The following is a 19878-nucleotide window of genomic DNA, read 5'->3' on the forward strand; positions in this document are numbered from 1 at the left end:
TCTGACGACTTTATAGACATTGTATATACTTTATGTTTTCCTCATGTACCATGTTGTATGGTTTGAGAGAATAAACTGATTCTGATTCTGATTCTGATTCTGAATAGCCATATAAGGCAAACAAAGGTTTGTCAGTGTAGATGATATTACACATTTTTATCAGCGTATCGGTCGCTAGTGAGCTGCAATTTTTGCAGTTAACTATAAGATATATTAATTGTTATTTACCCCCACCCTCATAAGCCACCCATTTCTGTTGAAAATCATTAAAGTCTTTCAGAAAGGTGTGGAAACACATTTTTCACAGGACATGTTTTCAGAAGAAACAGACTATAGCAATTTCCTGTTTACTGCCAATTTTATTTATAAAACCGGATCTACCCTATAACCTTTGAATAGGTAAACCTAAACCACGTGTCTTGAATTCAAATCACAATAACTATAAAATTATTATGATTTATATTCGTACAAACATTTTTGTTGAAAATAAACATATGCAAATTTTATTGATATCCTTATAAAGTAATATCAGATATACTAATTTAAGAAGAACAAACTCAATAAGATAACTACTTCTTATTTCAAATATATCTAATGTTAATAAAATTTCTAATTTAAACTTATATTCCTTTTTGTAATCAATTAATGTTTTAAGGAAGTCCGATCTTCAGGTTGTAAAAATCAGCTTACAAGTAGTTTAAAATGATCATGAGAATACCTCATTTTTTTTTACCAAGTTACGTGAATTTACCCATGGTATTTCTTCAAAGTCTATCATTGTAGTCAATCATAATATATAGGAAAAATTATGTTTTTTTCCAGAAACGCAAATCAGTCACCAACTTTGCATTTTCTACTTGAAAATTAAACAACTTATATATTTCAGAATAGAAAAAAGGCATTCAAGCTTTGTGAGAAAATTGCTTCTTTTCATCCTTATACTTGCACAGCATTTTATTTCTTCTGTTTACTTCAATTGTTATATAATAAATTTAGTAAAATCTTGTGTTATCATCGCGAGGCATGTCTAATTTAATATTATGATAATAAGCATTGGCATCTAATGCTGGTTAAAGGAAATTCGAGTTCTTTAAATATGGGTACCAAAGTTCTCATACTTCAAGAAAAAACTTGAATCATGTAAAAAACAAAAATTGTTGCACGAAGAATTTTATTTTCAAAATTCATTGACCTTTTTAATTAAAAAATTATTGAAGAGCGGGTTTCCTAAATGACCTACAGGTACAGTATTCACATTCATAACTGTGGTTTGTTTAAATAAAGGTCATAACAAAACTTTTGTTTATAATGTTTATGTTTAGAAAAGCTATTCAGTTTTTACATTGACACACATGAGAAGTAAAAACACCCTTTTTTCAATATGTCTTTGTAGACATCAATAAATTTATTTTCATCTTAACAAATCATTTGGATTACATATCAATCCTTGTCACATCCACACAACGTATTTCTCCTTTTATTTGCCCAAAAATGAGCCTGATGAAGCCCCAGCCCCTGATCCCAGGCCCTGACTGAGTGCCCAGGCTGCGGCGAGCCCTAGTCCCAGTGCTGCAATGGCGTTACCAGCTCCAGAGGAAGAAGTCGTTGTAGCCGTAGAGTCAACAGCTACAAAAACACAATAATTTCATTAAAATGAACAGTAGACACAATTTCACTCTTTCAAGTAAAACTGATCATACGGAAATCTTCTGGTTTATGGCTGTCCTGAAGTTTACGAAATGTAAAAAAAGTACGTGAAGACAAACAATAACATACAAAATTCATTGTACCCTTACTGTTTACTGTACGTGTATGTATTGAGAAGGATATAGAGATAACGAACAGTTTTCAAGGGACCAGGCAAAATTTATCATAATGATGGGACCGGTACAAATGGGCATGGGACAATGAGTTTTTTCATTGAAGAAAACCATGGGACTTAAACAATTTTAGCATTAAGTACCCATGGGACACAAACTTTTTTCAATAACTTACAGTACTTAACCCCAGAGAAATATTCATTTTATTTTTTGTTAAAAATTCGGGGGGAAAATCATATCTTTGAAACTGAAGTGAAGGATAAAAATGGCAATATAAATCTTTTAATGGAAAATATTACAACAGATGAAAATGAACAAAAAAAATAACCCAAAACAAAAAAACAAAAAACAAAAAACAAACATACTTCTCGATGCTTGAAATATCTGTAGTCTGAGAGACTCCTTAGTTTTGTTCCAATTATCTCACTAACACCAAGATGTAACCATGGGACAGTACATGTAACTTTTTTATAAGTCTCAAGGCATGGGACAGATATTCTTTTTAAATACCAAAGCCATGGGACACGTACTTTTTTGAAATGAAGATTTTGTTTGGTACTGGTCCCATCATTGTGATAAATTTTGCCTGGTCCCCAATATCAAAGTCCATAAAACAAAACAAAATACGAGCAGAGCAAATACGGACCTCCAAAACATCAGAGGTGGGATCGTGTGTCATGGAGGAGTTTACATCTTCTGCCGACACACCCTGCTGTGTGATCCTCCTCATGATCGGGAAATAACGGAAAAATCCGTCGTCAATTCAGTGTATAAATAATGGACAAAAAATTAGTATGAAAAACGTCAGTCAGCATTTGTCTCAATGATAAATTGTAAATGAATTATTTACGAATAGTGCAGGTGAAGTTAAAAGCGAATAAAATGATATATATATTGACAGGAATGCTGTTTTTATGTTGTAATGGACTTAAAATCAAAATGTTCTATGAAGTTAAAAACACTCACTTTGACAATTTGTACCAGTGTATCCATAATAACAAACACATACTCCAGTAGTGGTAGCAGAAGTGAGTTGAGGAGCACCCGCAGTGGTGAAAGTATCAATCAAACAGAATCCGTTTGCGGTTCCCGTACAAACAGTCGAGGCCCCTGGGTTACCGGACGTGGGTATGGTGCAGGTCCCTCCACCAAGGGCAGCTAGGGCAAAGTTTATTCCTGAATTGATATAAAGAAATACTGAGACATAGAAGGTGGTTATCTAATTGCAACATTAAGTAAATATGTGGAGGAAACTTACCATTCAATTAGCATCGCTCAAGTTCAGAACATTTGATCTAAGTACTGTAAACTGCTTGTGATAACTCAGACATTTTCTCTTAAAACAATCCAACTTTTCATACTGTATATGAATTCTGATCAATAAGTATTTAGATCACTTTCGTTAAATTTCAAACATAATAATATGCATACTAAGTATTTTCAAATAACAATTAATGTACTGTAAATAGAAGTAATTTGTATAACTAGTTGTTTTTTTTTTAAATTTATTTGGTTGCCCTCTCTCGACCGTCTGCCATAAAATGGCCCGACTCAAACTATTTTACATTCCCGGAAACGATATTTATTTCTTTTTATCCTCAGATCCTGTTAACAAATATGTTGAAATTTTCTGGAAAAAGACCATGAGTCGGGAGATGGCTAACAAACATTATTTTAAAGATGGTTAAGTCACACTTTGTAACCCGCCCTGTCCCTAATTTTTTTAGTAATAGTAAATAGTTGTACATTTTCTTTGACACACTCATGAATTGAAAACACAAATCTGCCAGTCATTTATAGTGCATATATCCAAATGTATGTAAAAATGTTTACAATGTATAAATCACTGTTGAATAGATCGATCTACGATGCCTGTTCAATAAATGAATGTATCATATCAGTTTTAAATGACATGACCTGTAGATCGAGTTCTATTTTGTTTTATGCAGAAAATGAATGGTCGAAGGTTGAAATGCCGGAATTTGACAATATCCAGATGTTAATGTATATAATCAGTTTTAAGACATATTCAAGTCAGCTTTATCATTTTAATTCTTTAAGTTTAGCACGTTTCTAATCGCAGAATGTAGTTAGGTTTGCATAACTATTGTCTCATAATTTAAAAGGGCATGGACACAGTTTCAACTGATTTTAAAAACCATTTTTAATGTTTACAATATCTAAGACAATTCCAATGATCAGCAAAAATTTGAACAACATGTGTTGATTTACAAAGGAAATAGACTTAAACAAGGCTCGTGCTTTGTTTTTGTTTACATATAGAAAAAAATCACATTTATAACAAAACGAGATCCAGCAAATCACCAGTAACTGTCAATTCGTATTTAGAATAAAATTCTTTATTGAAAAAAAAATGCTTTAAACGAACCAAAATTAGTATATTTAACCTATGTGAACACAAACATGGCACGGACCTTGTTTACATAACAAAGGTTTGGAACTTTTCATCTGTCTTGTATCTCGACAAATAAAATTCAAATTTTGATGAGCATTAAAAAAATACCTAATTTGAATGTTTGTAAACATGAAAATTGGAAAGAAAGATTTGATTTTTTAGCTGAAACTGTATCCATGTCCATTTAAAAGAAATTTTTAAATTCTTACCAATAGTGAGGAGCCCAAGACAGAGAATAACTTCGGAGTACTGCATGATGACCAAGTCTGCTTCAACTTAAAAAAAAAACTCATGTAAACAATAAATGGAAATTGACATCCAATAGATCCAAACACAAAACTGTTTTAGGCTTAGGCTTAACAATCTATGTAAAACAATAATTTTGGTGCTGTTCAAAGTAAACTTAATATCGTGCAGGTTGTAAAGCCATATTTTTTTCTTATAAAAGTGAACTTTACGTAGGCTTTATATTTTGCTAGATTTCTTTTTATATTTACCTCAGAAATGACTGTTCGGCTGTCCAGCAGGAGAGGCTACTGAAAATTAAGATTATTGGAGATGTATTTATTCTAATTACAGTATCCATCATAGTTACGAAGGTGTCAGAGATTTACTATGCGCTACGGAACCGTAAGTCCCCCTCAAGTTACCATGTTCCATCGAGCAAACCATTACCAGAATGCGCGTAACAAATATGTAGTTAATTACCAAGCAAAATGAATAACAACATCAGAGTAGATCGTCAGAGTTGGTCTGACACAAGAGATCAAAGAAAATGAGGCTAAAGCTCTCATTTACAACACCTGGTGAAAGTAAGTATGCAGAAAGTATAAGACTTAACTCAAGAACACTACATAATGAAATATCGAGGTATTGTTTTGTAGTAATGAAATTATTTACACAGTTAATATATGAATAATAATAATACCGATAAAATGATTTATACAGAGAAAATTGATACAGATAATTTTTCCTACCTGTCACACACCGGCTTCTGTGCAAGTTTAACTACGCATTTCCTGAATTGAAGTCAAACACTGCTTATGGGTTATTTAAGATTTACTGAGTTTTTTAAATCAATGCACACATAATGAACAAATACATACTCGTAGAAGATGCTAAGTTAATTTCCTAGAAACACTTTCGCTTCAGGAGGGTTGTCGGGTAAATTCGTGGACGAGTTGTCTAGAGTGAAAATCATCAGTGCGTTCTTTTTTCACTACTCTTTAATATACATTTTTCATTGATATGCATAGCAAATTTTAAATAAATATGTATATGCATAAATGAAGTAAAATTCAGAAAATTTGGTTAAACAAACATGTTATAAAATTTCGACCCCACTCATGCTTGAGGACAGGAACCCCCGTGATATTTCTTTCTTTCTTTATTCTTTAAGCCAAAGGCTCATCAGATTTCATACAGCATATAAACATGATAAAGAGTACAGAATAAATATCGTATACAAAAATACACAAAGGATGTAAATATCAATAGTAGTTACAAATTAGACTTTCGTAGAGCAGTAGCTTTATATAAAAATTTTAGACCCCTGGACCATTTCGACTTTCTCCCAAAAATTGTATATGGATGACACCTTTGTGATATAATCTATTCAATCAGTTCAGAAAATTTGCTTATAAAAAATTATACCCACTGTGGCAACGCACTTTGAAAAAATTACGCACTTTGAAAACAATTTTTCAAAGTGCGTTAAAATTGGGACAAATATATTTTTTTCAAAGTGCGTTAAATGTCCCCATGGTAAAAATGTTTATGTACACTCTTAACGCATTGAGTAAGTCCCAAAATTAATGCACTTTGAAATTATTTCAAAGTGCGTAATTTTTCAAACTGCGTTGTAACAACCAACTCTATATATTTTATATAGAATAGGGTAAATTTTATAAAGCGTTTGTTTTAGGTAATTTTAATTTCCGAATTGTGGTATAGATTTTATCACAAATATGTCATTGAAAGAAAATAATTTATGAGAAAAAAAGTTGAAAAAGCCTATGGCTCTATATCAAAAAGAGGGTTCTGTCCTGTCCTCAAGCACCTATGTATTCTCACTATCAATTAACTTATGCCCTATTCACACGGAGAGTTTAATTCGAATTAAACGTAAGTTACTGCGAATCAAATTTGAATCGCATTCACACGGAGAATTTAATGCGAATTACTTTATTCGAATTAATTTACTTCACATTAAATCAATTCGCATTAATAGCTCCGTGTTAAGGTCAAGATCTAGTAAATGAAAGGGGCCTACAGATTTCTCAAATTTGCGAAATAAATTCCTTTAATGATGCTTTAAAAGTTCAGCTTGGTCAAATAAGGTGTTTCGGGGCATAATTTGTAGATAAACAAGATGAAAAATCATATTTTAAACTGTCATTTTCAATGAAAAGTTAAGAAATCCAGTCATGACTTTGGGACCTTTTTCCATATCAGACAAAGAAAATATATCCAGATAGCCTACAGTCTCTCGGAAAACGGTAATTTGTATGTTCTTGGCCTCTTCTTTAAATTAATGGCAATTTTAATATAGGTATCGGGACTACTTTTCATGTAATTTCAAATTGAATTCCCTGAAAATACTTAATTTTCTACATAATTCTATCAGAGCCGTAAAGTACGGGAAAAAGAAAGTTGAAAGTGATTATGACGTCATAATGGATCTAGCACCAAAAAGTTAGTATAAAGACATTTACTAGATCTTGACCTTAACGCTAAGCGAAGCTGATTCGAATTAGATTTTGACGCATGTGTAACAGGGCATATGTCGTTGTTAGATATAGGTATCTGTGCTACATGTAATTTTGATTTTAAAAAAATAAAAAAGGAAAATTATTACATCAAATTGATGGCTCAGCATAAATGACGTGATTTACAAATGACGTCATAAAGGCCTTACTGAAAAGCTTTTTTGAAGAAATAAAATTGAAATTCGCATTAGTTTTTTTCGATTTAGCTGTCGTTTGAACGCAATTTAATTCGCATTATTTTGATTCGCATAAGTGTACTTCGCATTAATTTTCTGAGAATCAATCTCTCCGTGTGAACAGGGCATAAGTAGGCAATCCTACCAACGGTCTACAGCGATAGCGTCTTTCGCTATTACCATAGGTGTTTGTCCGGTCCGTATGTATTGTTCTACCTGGAAACGATCAATAAAAGAGTTCACCTAGAAAACTGCCATTTAACTAAAGATCTGGTGATATATTTTACAAAAAAAAATTCTTAGAGTATTCATCTTGTCTACAGGGCGTCATAACTACATGAAACATATGGATATAACGAACAGTATTCAAGCTCAAAAGTTCATTAAACAATACTAAATTCGGACAGAGCAAACAAAAACTTCCAAAACATAAGTGATGGGATCAGGTGCCATGGAGGAGTGAACATCCCCTGAAGACTTGTCATACCCGCCGCTTGCTCCTTGTCATGATTGAGCAAACTGTAGACAATAAATTTATTTTTTTACGTTTTTACTTCGGTATTCTCCGTGAAATTTCGTATCGAAAGAAACTGTTTTTTCATGCACGAGCGATTTAGCGCTCACTATAAATACATTTACCGGGGAATGTTCGACTGATGCGACGTTCGTTACAAAGAATAGCAGGTTGTTTTATGTCTTTGGTTTCCCCCCTCCCAGCCCTTGCATTGTTTATTTTGTAAAATTTATGAGTTTGAATTGTATGTTTTGAATAAAAATGCGATTTGTAACGAACGCAACAATCCTACAGTATATTCTTTTTCTTTGTTTTTCAATAAATTAGTCAAGAAAATATTTATTTTCGGAGGAGTGAAACGAAGGAGAAAATAAAATAGCAGACCTTGATAATACACGCAATAGCGGTGTAGACCTTCTGTTAAATAGCACGCCTAATCTAGTGCTTTCCTCCGCATAAAAATACATCTGGTGCATTTTTATCGCACACTTTTGATGCAAATAAACACACCAGAACTAAACAATGGTTTAACGATGATTGTTACAAAGCAACGAAATTTTGTAGAAAAACTAATCGTAGATACAAAATATATGGATAAAATATTTCCAAACAACAATTACGAGGCGCTCAAAGAAAATCTAAATCTGCTCCAAATAAAGCATACAAAGATTATAGAACTAAATTAGAACGTAATATTAAAAAACTAAGATTTTCAAACCCAAAAGAATATGGAATATTGTAAATGGTAAAGGACCTAAAGAGCACCAGAACATAAATATTGTAGATTTTTATAACTATTTCAAGAATGTTAATGAAAAAGATCACCATTCAGAAGGCTCAGATGATGAACTAGACAAACATATTGTGGAGTCGTTTGAAGGTAGTTCTTTTATTAATGACCCCATTACCCCAGATGAAATTCTGAATATGGTGAAGACAATTAAAAATGGTAAATCGGCAGGTCCTGATACTGTTATAAATGAGCACATTAAGTTATCTATTGATGTTATGGTGTCACTGTATGTAAAATTGTTTAATCTAGTATTTGATACAGGTATTATCCGCGAGGCATGGTTAGAATGAAATATAAAGCCAACCTATAAGAAAAAAGGTAGTTATAGCGATCCACAATACTTTCGTCCTATAACATAGTTGTCATGGAAAAGTTTTTGTAACGTCTGTACTGTGTAGAAGAATGACCACATATGCAGATAATGTTGACCTCATTAAGGAAAACCAGAGCGGCTTTTGAGCAAATTATTCTATTATTGATAACATGCTCTTCATTCATTGATAGAACTGACATTATTTAGAAAAAGAAATTATATTGTGCCTTCATTGATTTCAAGGCTGCATTTGATAAAGTATGGCGAGTGGGATTGTGTAAAAAAAACTTGTTAAATATCATATGACTGGGAAATGCCTTAAAGTTATTGTTAATATGTATAATGATTGTAGATCTAGAATCTTCCATAATTGATTTTTCTGAATATCTGTCGGAATGGAGTTCGCCAGGGCGAAAATTTGTCTCCTCTTCTCTTTGCATTGTATCTTGATGACTTAGAAGAATTCTTAATAGAGAAAAAATGTTATTGAATTGAACAGTCTGTCTGAAGAAATTGAACAAAAGCTAGATGTATACTTAAGAATTATGATTATGCTTTATGCAGATGATTCTGTTTTGATGTCTGAAACTAAGGATGATCTTCAATATCAAGTCAATTGTTTTCAAAAATATTTTGAAAAATGGAAATTACATGTGAATGTTGATAAAACAAACAAACAAAAAGAAGAAGATTTTTGGTAAAGGCAGACAATATTCCAACATAGTATTTACTTACAATAATAATGCGACTGAAATTGTAAAAAAAAAAAATTAAATATTTAGGAGTGTTTTTCTCAAGAACTGGGTCATTTTTTAGTACAAGAAAATATACTGTGCAAAGCGCAACCAGTTGGTTGCTGAATATAATTAAGCAACGACTCATTGATCAGTTCATACAGAAATGGAGTTTAAGTTGTACATGTGATACATCGAGTAAAGGCAAAATTTATAAATTGTTCACCAATAGTACTTTTACGTCATCTATGCAATATTTAAAGGTGCATGGACACAGTTTTGAAGTTAATATTTTCTGTATAATATTACGACTTAAATATTTTAATAGCATGTCACACAAAAATATATTAAAAATCTCATTTCATCTAAAGGTTATTAAAGCTTAAATTTTTTAGACGGGTTTGATTGACGGGTATGATTTGATCAATGAGTCTTTGCTTAATTATATTCAACAACCATGCGCCTTTAAATATCAATGTGCCAACTAATACTTTAATTACATTACCAAGATTTAGAACTAGTAATCATAAATTACCAATAGAAATAAGCCGATAGAGTAATGTACCTTCAAATCAAGGACTCTGTACTTTATGTAATAATGATACAGAAGACGAATATCACTATATTATGTTGTGTCCAGCTCTAAATGATAGTAGAGAATTGTTAATCCCATCAACATATATAACTCGACTAAGTGCTTTCAAGTTTTCAGATTTATCTTCGTGTAAAAAAGTATCCGTTATCAATAACCTTTGTAAATTCATAAATATAGTTAATAAAAGAGTTACCATTCCAGGTATATGTATATTATATAAATTCTAATTATATAAATTCTAATGTTTTGATCAAAGTCAAAAAATGATACCTTATTACTTATATTTACAATTATTATAATTTACTTTTAACGTGTGAAATATTTTTACAATGTATGCACCTAATTATTTAACAGTTATTAGTGTTATATAAAGGAAAACATTTGCAAATGTAAATATTAAGATATTTTTTTTTTATTGAGAGAGTTGGTTGCTTGATTTACGACACTGTCATTTTTCATCGTTTGAAATTTTTTTTACGCAGTCATGCTGTATTGTACGGAAGCCCGTTGGTGCCATGTACGAAAAATATTTTATCTGGCGGCCGCCACTTATATATCTGGCGGCCGCTAAATAATATTTGGCGGCCGCCACGTAATTTATATGGCGGCCGCCAGATAACACCTGGCTTCCTGATGCGCGCGCATGTTTTAACCTGTGGTTTCAGAGGTGGATACAGTGTAAAAATTATAATAGCAACATCAATCAACCAAACTTGTAAGAGATTTACAGTGTATTATGAACCAACACTCCAATCCACACTTCTAGTAGATATGTTTTTGCATAGAGTAGATTGATATTTAATTTGAATCATGCAAGTATTTGTAGAGTGTTTCGGTTATTAAGAAGCCTCATCAGGGGTCACGGACATAAATCATGGTGTTAGTTTTAGGTGAGACCGGGTTATCTCGTCACCAATATTTTTGTGTTTGCTGTAAGCTATGATTGGTTGAGAATGAATAAAGTTTTGCATTTTGGATTTCTAAGAATGGTGTTCCAATATTTCAGAATTCGTTCTTTATCATTAACTTTTTTATCAATAAGCAGCGGTTGTGTCAACATCCATCTTCCTAACCCAATAACACTCACCTTTTGCAAAATAATTTATGTGGCGGCCGCCAAATAATAAGTGGCGGCCGCCAGATATTAAGTGGCGACCGCCAGATATATAAGTGGCGGCCGCCAGATAAAATATTTTTCGTACGTGGGCTTCCGTAGTATTGTAATGTATTGTACATATTTCATGTTTGTATCTTCTCTATATTGTAGTACAGTTTAAGAGAATAAACTATTGGATTGGGAAATAACAGAAAACTCCATCAATAAATTCAGTGTGTATTAATGGCATAACAATCAGCACAAAAAACGCCAGTCAGCATTTAACTTAATGATAAATTATTTGCTGACAAGGCCATTGTATCGACCAAAGAACTTACAAAATTATGACTTTAAACGAGACTGTCGATATTCTTGTTTCAGCAACTTGTTTGTCAATAACTTACCTCGTTTTAAAAATTTTTCATATGCAGCGCATGTTTTTGCGTATTGAATCAACTGAGACATACAAACCCCGTATGCAGTTGATGAAGGTACATGTGCATATTGCTGCATAAGTAAGGGAAATTGACAATTGAAAAGTGAAAATGAATTTGTTTGTCATAAGCCTTGGTTGTTAGATTACCATTAGAATCCTTTTCAAGTAAAATATTTTTAAGAAACAGTCAGACTCTGTGGTATCTTTTCAAGCTACATGTAAAGTCAACAGAACACTCTTTGGTGCGCCGTAACGTCATCAAATGTCGCCATTTTGCGTGTGCTGTGTTTACCCCTTTCACATTTTGAATGCTCGAGAAACTGCTAACAATTAAGCAAATGCCTTGAAATTTTCGAAAACACGACACAATAGATAGTTATTGTGGATTAAAATCGGTTAATTTTTTACACCAATCTTTTATATTTGTATTTTTAAAAAAAGATACTCGTGTATTCTCTAATGAAAACCTAGTTTTTTTATCGTGCGCCATAGGACCGTACCCTGTTCACATTCAAGTATAATATGTTTTTATACGCCCAGATTGATAGATCCGGGGCGTACATTGTTTTTGTCCTGTCTGTCTGTTTGTTTGTTTGTTTATTTGTTTGTCTGCAAACTTTAACCTTCGCCATAACTTTTGAACCATGAAAGATAGAGACTTCATATTTGGTATGCATACTCCACTAATTAAGTTCTTTCAAATGACACCAAGGTCAATTGCCTTGTGACCTTGACTGTGACCTACATGCCAAAAATAGCTTTTTATCTGCAAAATTTAATATTCGTCATAACTTTTTAAGCATGAAAGATAGAGACTTCATAATTAGTATGCATACTCCACTAATTAATTTCTTTCAAATGACACCAAGGTCAATGACCTTGTGGCCTTGACTGTGACCTGTATGCTAAAAATAGTTTTTTCGTACTTTTGCCATAACGTTTGAACTACTAGAGAGACTTCATATTGGTATCCATACTTTACTAATCAAATTCTTTCAAATGACACCAAGGCCAATGCCCTTGTGACCTTGACTGTGACATATATGCTAAAAATAGCTTTTTAAAAATTTTGTTGCCGCCGGGCGCATAGTGTTTCACAAACACATCTTGTTTTTTGTGTATATATTATATAAAATACGAATCACCTTTGAATGTGGTTCGTGTTTTAAATCAAAAACCATGAAATTCCAAATTTTGAAATTTGCACTATTGTTCGTCATAATTATACACTTAGTATGCTTACTTTGGTTACTTAATACCAATAGGTAGATCAGAGTAACAAAGAAAATGCATTTCCACTTTATAACCAGTTGTGTACCCAACCCCACAGGAACCACTAGCCCTTGGGCCACATATTTCAAAATTTTGGAAATGTTAGGCCTCGTGATCGTGGCTAGTGTTGCGCTAGCAACTTGCTTTTGATCCGAAGATAGCTCCCTGCAATAAATCCGGATTGAAGCTTCGTTCCTATGGCCGGACATGTACATAATGTGGCGCGCTTCAAATCCAGCGTCATTCATAGTTTGGATTGCTGTTGCTCGGAGGCTGTGTGCTGTGTAGCGTTGACATCCTGCCATTTTGCAAATATCAGGTAAGAAATTTACAAATGCTTTCTGGGAGAGTGAGTGAGTTGTATACCAAAGTTCTTGCTCGGGATTCGAGATTGCCTCTCTCACACATTTGTTAAACAGATTTGTAGCAGTAACAGGAATCTTTGATAGAAAGAACTTCAACATTTGAACTGGGCAAATTTTTGATTGTGTATCGTACATTCGTTTGTCAGCCATCATCTCATGTTTGTCGAGTCCACCTTAGTAGTTTTTCTGCTTTGTGAGTGAGACAGACATAGGTCAAGCCATTTTCGTCGGTTTTGAATTCGAACGAGTCCCTTTTAAGTTGGTGGTGAAACTCAAGTTCTTTGAAACTCAAGGAATATGCAGTCTCTAGAAAGGATGAGATTTTTTTGAGATCAGGTTTGGGAAATATTTCCTTGTGTTTTGTGACGCGCAATGACCTAGAGGTTGTCAGGTGTTCGAAAGTTTACCTCGCTCCAACGTTACATTTGAATGTTTACATTCATGTTGAGCAGTCTAATTTAGAAATATCTGTAAATAGTGAAAGAACAACGATCGCTGTTGAAAATAATTTAACTATTTTAGTAAGTTCTTAAAATAATTGAAGTCAAGTCATTAAGTGGTGGTATCCCCTGCTTACCTATCTATCTGTTTGCATAACTCATAGTATTCAAAACCTTACTCACATCGAAAGAATTTTTTTGTACATCTCGTGATTGAAAAAATATCCAATAGAAATATTCCAAAACTAGAGGTACTGTGAGCAATGAGCTCACTAAATGATACCCCCCGCCTCCCATATGAATATATTGGCAGTATCCATGTTTTGCTCTGGAAAATCCAAAATATATGTCAGATCAAAAAGTAAAATAGGAGGTGCACAATGGCAATATGTAATAAAGATTCTGTGAAAGTTTCATTAAATTTCCTTCAGTGGTATGAGAGGAGTTGCGGATAAGAGATGGGCACCCCAAAGCGTAACAGACGGACGGACGGACGGACAGACGTACAGACGGACGGAAATACCGATTACTATATACCCTCCCGCTTTTCAAGCGGGGGGTATAACAAGTTGCACCGTGACAGAAAGTAGACAAAATATCACCTCGCTCTGTGATTTGGTCGCGCTATGACCTCTGACCCCCGAATAAGATTCACACAGAACTGAACATATTTTCTCTTCAATAGCTTCATCTTAGAAAGATATTTGCAAATGTAAATATTGCCAATTACACCACAGGCACCTCAAATGTGGATAATAGCCCCCTCTCCCTTTTATTGAAAAAAAATGTAAGAGTATACCCAGCAGGCACACAACGTTGTTTAAACGTTGAATATTAGTTGAAATTGGGTTTAGACGTTGATAAACCTAGATACAATATTGATTCAACGTTGACTTTTCAACGTTGAAAATGTAACGTTGAATTCAAATTGAGTTGAATTGCCAACATTGATTCAACGTCGGATCTTCGCTGAGCGGTCCAATCCTATTTTTCGCTGATAGATAATTCGGACTATAATAGTGTCGGACTATAACACTGTCGGACCATAACGAGGTCGGACTTGACAAAATCGTACTACCGTATATCATTACTAACTATCATAAGTAACAAAAAAAGTTAAGGATGGTAAAAAAGGAAATTTACACATTCAATGATAAATATGAATTCAGTACGAATTTGCCAAAGTACGAATTAAGAGCATATGCATGGGGTAGGGCATCCGGAAAATATTCAGAAAGACAGTATAACAGTTACTGGTAAGTTTTGAGAATTTTAAAGATCTTATATATACAGCCGTGGTTAGGTTTTAAAAATTAAAACTCGATTTGTTATCTATCTTAATTGATCGTGATTATGGATGTTTTTGAATTTCAACTGACGCCAATTTCATTGTACATTGTAGGGGTAACCAACTAAAAGCTGCACCACCGGACTCTGTCCACTCAGAAGACCAAAATAATTCATTAGAGAATACTATAATCAGGAGATCAACACAACCCAGAATTTTAACATCAAGATTTAATTAAAAAATACTCTTTAAAGAAAACATTTCGGCATGTCAGAGTATCATGGAAGAGACATAATTTGTCGAAATGCATATCTGGTGCATCAAAAGTGTTACCGTATAAGATTTGCATCTTACCTTGGAATGGTTTCATGTTCTGGACTATTTCATGACCACATGTGAAAATACAAAACGTTTGTAAATGATCTGATTTTGTAACATGATTAATTTATAAAATATATTCTGGTGAAAATTATTGTAACACAATAAACTATTGATAGGAAATTAAATATTAACTGTTTACAATATATAATTTTTTTTTCATATATTGATATACCGTATGTTTTCCTTTAACGGGGTCCCGACCCTCTGCTATAAATTTCACCTTAGAAAATTTTTAATTTGTAATATTGATTTTCATAAACAACAATAACATTAGAGCCACATGGAAAATAGCTTGAAGTATGAAGCGCTGCTTATTTTTTCAGATCATGATATGAAGAAATTGAACACAGAGAATAGAAAGAGTAACGATTTATTATCACAACATTAAATTTAATACATGAGATTCATATGAAAATAATACTTACTATAATACCTATGTAAATCATGTTAGCAAACATCATGGAGCGATGCTTCCCAGAAAATCACAATGTTGTATACGGTTGTAAGAAAAAAAATATATGAGGAGTTATCTTTCTTCTAAATATTTCTTTATTGAAAAAAAAATATCATACTAATAAAAATACTGTATTAAGTACTTGAAACATCAAACCATTTTTAAAATGGTCCTTAAAAAGATACAACTTATTCAATTTATAAGTCTTTTCATGTTGGATTTAAATGTTTTATTGTTAAATATAATAAAACAATTACAAAGAAATTGGCAAAATAAATAATGTTTCCATCATATGTTAGATCTCAGTAGAGTGCCTACTCAGAGGACTCAGTTAGGAAACTGATTAAGAAAACTGTGAGTAGTATTCATATTTTGAACTTTGAAAGTTATCTGTCTTATCAGAGGGTCGCTATCCCTTAAACAATTACGAAGGCATCTTAGTAAACCTGCAATAAAACGGTTGAAATTTTAAGTAAGTAATGACCACCCCCACCTCCCGGAAAAATTTAAAAAAAAAACCAAAAAACATTGAATTAACGTTTATTCAGTGTCTAATCAACATTGATTTTCAACATTGATTCAACGTTGAACTCAATTTTCAAAATCTAGCATAAACTAAACTTTGAATCAACATATATAATCAACGTTGATTCAAAGTTTTATTCAATGTTGTGTGACTGCTGGGTATATCTAAAAAATATTAAAAAATTTCCCCGCCAAAACATTTAAACGTGAGAAAAAGTAAAATTTGCTAGCATAGAATCTTACCTTTTTTTCAATAAAAAAAGGGGGGGGGCTATTGTCCACATTTATGACAGGTGCCTGTGATTAAACTCGTCATGGTTATATTTTCTTCAAAGATGATTTTGAAAGTTAGATAGTAATACATGTACTGAGAAAAAATAAAATATAAAAATAAATTAATTCACCCCAAAAGTTTACCCTGCGGTTCTTTTTCCTTTCAATATATATGCTTGACACTTAAATAAAGACAGACATTTCATGAGGAAAGACAACAATTAGGACGGGAAAAAACGCATTTATTCAATTTCCAGTGATTCGTTGAAATGTAAGTATGACCATTCGTCTCAATTTCTTATCCAAACAAATGTCTAAATCTAACCGCTTTATAAACCAAAGAAAAATTTTCCCTAATTAAATGAAAAAAATGAAGACTTCTCAAAGATCATAAAACATATATAAACATATATAGACATAGAAAAGATTAAAAAAAATCTTGTACATCTTATATTTTCCTTCAATAAATACGAGGATTCTAGAATGTTACACGAATTTTTTTTACCTTGATAAATAGCTTTAATTTTACCCAAGTAATTTCACCCAAGTGTCAGTTCAAACACAGGTGTTCCTCTTAATTTTTTGTCAAAACAACCATTATTATAAACTGTTGTGTTTGTAGTCTTTGAACGAACTTTCTCTTACCAGCTATTTTTTGTCAGAAAAAGTATTCTTACCGACTGTATTTTTCAATTTTATTTATTCAATGATAAAGAAATAAGATAAACTGTTCAAGTATTTTTGTACAAATGCAGAAATTGAACTTGCTAGGGAATATCATTATCCAGTTTATTCCTTTCAAGCTCCACGTGACATTCACAAATCCTGCTCTGCCTCTTATTTTCCAATACCTAGCCCCGCTCCACCTCCAAGGGCCTGCTGAATGTATAGAGCTTCCTCAGCACTTTGTGCAGATCCAGATCCGATACCAAGTGCATTCTGGGAAGATCCTCCGAGGCCCTGACTGATTGCCCAGGCTCCAGCGAGTCCTAGTCCAAGAGCGGCAATGGCGTTAGCAGTTGAAGAAGTAGTTGACGTTGTGGCCGTAGGGTCAACAGCTTAAAACACAAGAATTTCAATAAAATGAACGATAAAATTTTATTCTTTAATGCCTTGTTCACACGGAGAATTTAATTCGCAGTAAATTAATGCGAAGTAAACTAATGCGAATCAAACTAATGCGAATTAAATTGCGTTCACACGACAGCTAATGCGAAGTAAACTAATGCGAATTAAAATTTTACTTCGACAGTCAGGCATGAGGAAGGCTATTATGACGTCATTTGTAAATCACGTCACCTAATGCAGAAGCAGATGCATTTGACATAATGTCACAGTGTCTGGAGACATATTTTAGTGATAAACACATTTTTTCTTAGATTTTCACTCAAAAATAGCACAAACACTTCAAGCTGACCACCGACATGACGCATTTGACTTAATTTTGCCATTACGCATGCGTCAGAATTTAATTCGAATTAGCTTCGCTTAGCGTTCACACGGAGCTAATGCGAAGTAATTTAATGCGCAGTAAACTAATTCGAAGTAAACTAATTCGCATTAAATTCTCCGTGTGAACGCTAAGCGAAGCTAATTCGCAGTAAACTTACGTTTAATTCGAATTAAACTCTCCGTGTGAACAGGGCATTAAGTAAAACTAATCATTCGGAAATCTTCTGGTTATTGGCTGTCCTGGATTTCACGAAATGTAGAAAAAAAAGTACACGAACTCTAACATTTTTAAACATACAAAATGTATTGTACGCAACTGTCCACAGTATACACGTATATTGACAAATGAATTACGAATAGTGCAGGTGAAGTTAAAAAGCGAATAAAATGATACAGATATATATTTTTAAATCTTACTTCCACAAGTTGATCCAGTGTATCCATAATAACAGACACATACTCCAGTAGTGGTAGCGGAAGAGAGAGGATTACCCGCAGTGGTGAAAGTATCAATCAAACAGAATCCATTTGCGGTTCCCGTACAAACAGTCGAGGCCCCTGGGTTACCGGCCGTGGGTATGGTGCAGGACCCTCCGCCAAGGGCAGCTAGGGCAAGACGGATTCCTGGATTTCGTAGAAAGATATTCCATTTATGTGAAAAGTGAAATGCAGTATTTCTTAGTTTAAAAAAAATCTTGAATCAGGCCAAACCAAGGTGGTTTTTTTCTTCATTTTTTTTCTTTAAATTTAATAGCATCCGCAGTAAAATGAAAAAAAATTCTTCTGTACATAAAAGACTAGCAAGAAAAAACAAAGCAATATTAGAAAAAGAATAAAATGCATTATCATTTGCGTATCTTCTTTATTTTATAACAAAATTATTCTAGATAATTATAATAATGTTCACAGAAATTTTGATACATGTAGTATATAAGAAACCGTTTGGCTTCAAAGTGGCTTAAATTTAAATATAAAAAATAAAATTTTAGTAAATGATCACAGGAGAATAAACTGTGTTTCACATATTTGTATTTTTAAAATTGAGACAAAATACTTCAACGATGTAAGGTTGAATACGTATAAAAATGTGTGGTAGATACTATCGTATCTTGGATAATTACATCCTTAATGTTTAATCCATTTGAAACATTTTTTATGCAGCTTTTAGTCAAACCAATTTTTCTTATTTATCTAACCTTTGGGGTGTCTTTATTAAATGAATTAAACTTAACTCATCCAAGCAATCGTATGACATACGTTTAAATTTTACAAAACGCTACACATGAGAAAATTCACGTTGAATTAGCTTCGAAAGCCAGCATTCACAAATGCTGCATTTACTTTTTCTAACAATTGTGAATATTATTAAAAACAGTTCCATTACCTTTCGAAGGAACTTTCATTTTAAAAACTTACCAACCGCGAGGAACCCAAGACACAATACAATCTTTGAGTTATACATAATTGCCACGTCTGCTTTAAAAGAATAAAAAAGAAAGTTAAAATTAAAAATCATCGGGAAAATACAACTTTCAATAATCCAGAAAAGTTCTCTATCCCATATTAAATTCAGTAACTGGAATAATAATTCAATTTCTTTAGCTTAACTAGTTAGTTAAAAAGGTTGAATATTTATCACATATTGTCATATCTGCTAAATATGTACTCAAGTTTTAAAGAAAGTTCTAGAACAAATTATGCTACCTTCCCAAGTTCGGTATATTCGCCTCACAAATGACTGTTGGACCGTTCAACAGAATAGAGCCA

At 32.8% G+C, this 19878-nt stretch overlaps 1 protein-coding gene across 2 annotated transcripts; it reads right to left on the reverse strand.

Moving 5' to 3' along the window:
• Positions 1-1452: 1452 nt before the first annotated feature.
• On the reverse strand, positions 1453-19584 carry LOC134238513 (uncharacterized). Of its 2 annotated transcripts, XM_062720642.1 has the most exons (4): positions 4734-4779; positions 4446-4511; positions 2787-2996; positions 1453-1626 (listed from the first exon to the last, which is right to left on the reverse strand). In XM_062720642.1, exons 2-4 carry the CDS (start codon positions 4489-4491, stop codon positions 1478-1480), a joined length of 405 nt encoding a protein of 134 aa, XP_062576626.1. In that variant the 5' UTR covers positions 4492-4511; positions 4734-4779; the 3' UTR covers positions 1453-1477. The 2 variants fall into 2 exon arrangements, with proteins under 2 accessions (XP_062576626.1, XP_062576630.1); XM_062720646.1 differs by lacking the exons at positions 2787-2996; positions 4446-4511; positions 4734-4779 and adding exons at positions 18529-18735; positions 19528-19584.
• Positions 19585-19878: the final 294 nt, after the last annotated feature.

The sequence above is a fragment of the Saccostrea cucullata genome, unplaced genomic scaffold (genome assembly GCF_032062105.1).
Source record: "Saccostrea cucullata isolate Sc308-1 unplaced genomic scaffold, CSIRO_AGI_Scuc_v1 ctg1439, whole genome shotgun sequence".
Lineage (NCBI taxonomy): Eukaryota > Metazoa > Mollusca > Bivalvia > Ostreida > Ostreidae > Saccostrea > Saccostrea cuccullata.

What these genes read in the sequence shown, in the direction of transcription:
- LOC134238513 (XM_062720642.1), bottom strand. Translation starts at nt 4,491, where the DNA reads ATGCAGTACTCCGAAGTTATTCTCTGTCTTGGGCTCCTCACTATTG. An exon ending in TCTTGGGCTCCTCACTATTG is followed by an intron (nt 2,997 to 4,445) that starts GTAAGAATTTAA and finishes ATATCAATTCAG; the next exon opens with GAATAAACTTTGCCCTAGCT. An exon ending in CACTGGTACAAATTGTCAAA is followed by an intron (nt 1,627 to 2,786) that starts GTGAGTGTTTTT and finishes GTGTTTTTGTAG; the next exon opens with CTGTTGACTCTACGGCTACA.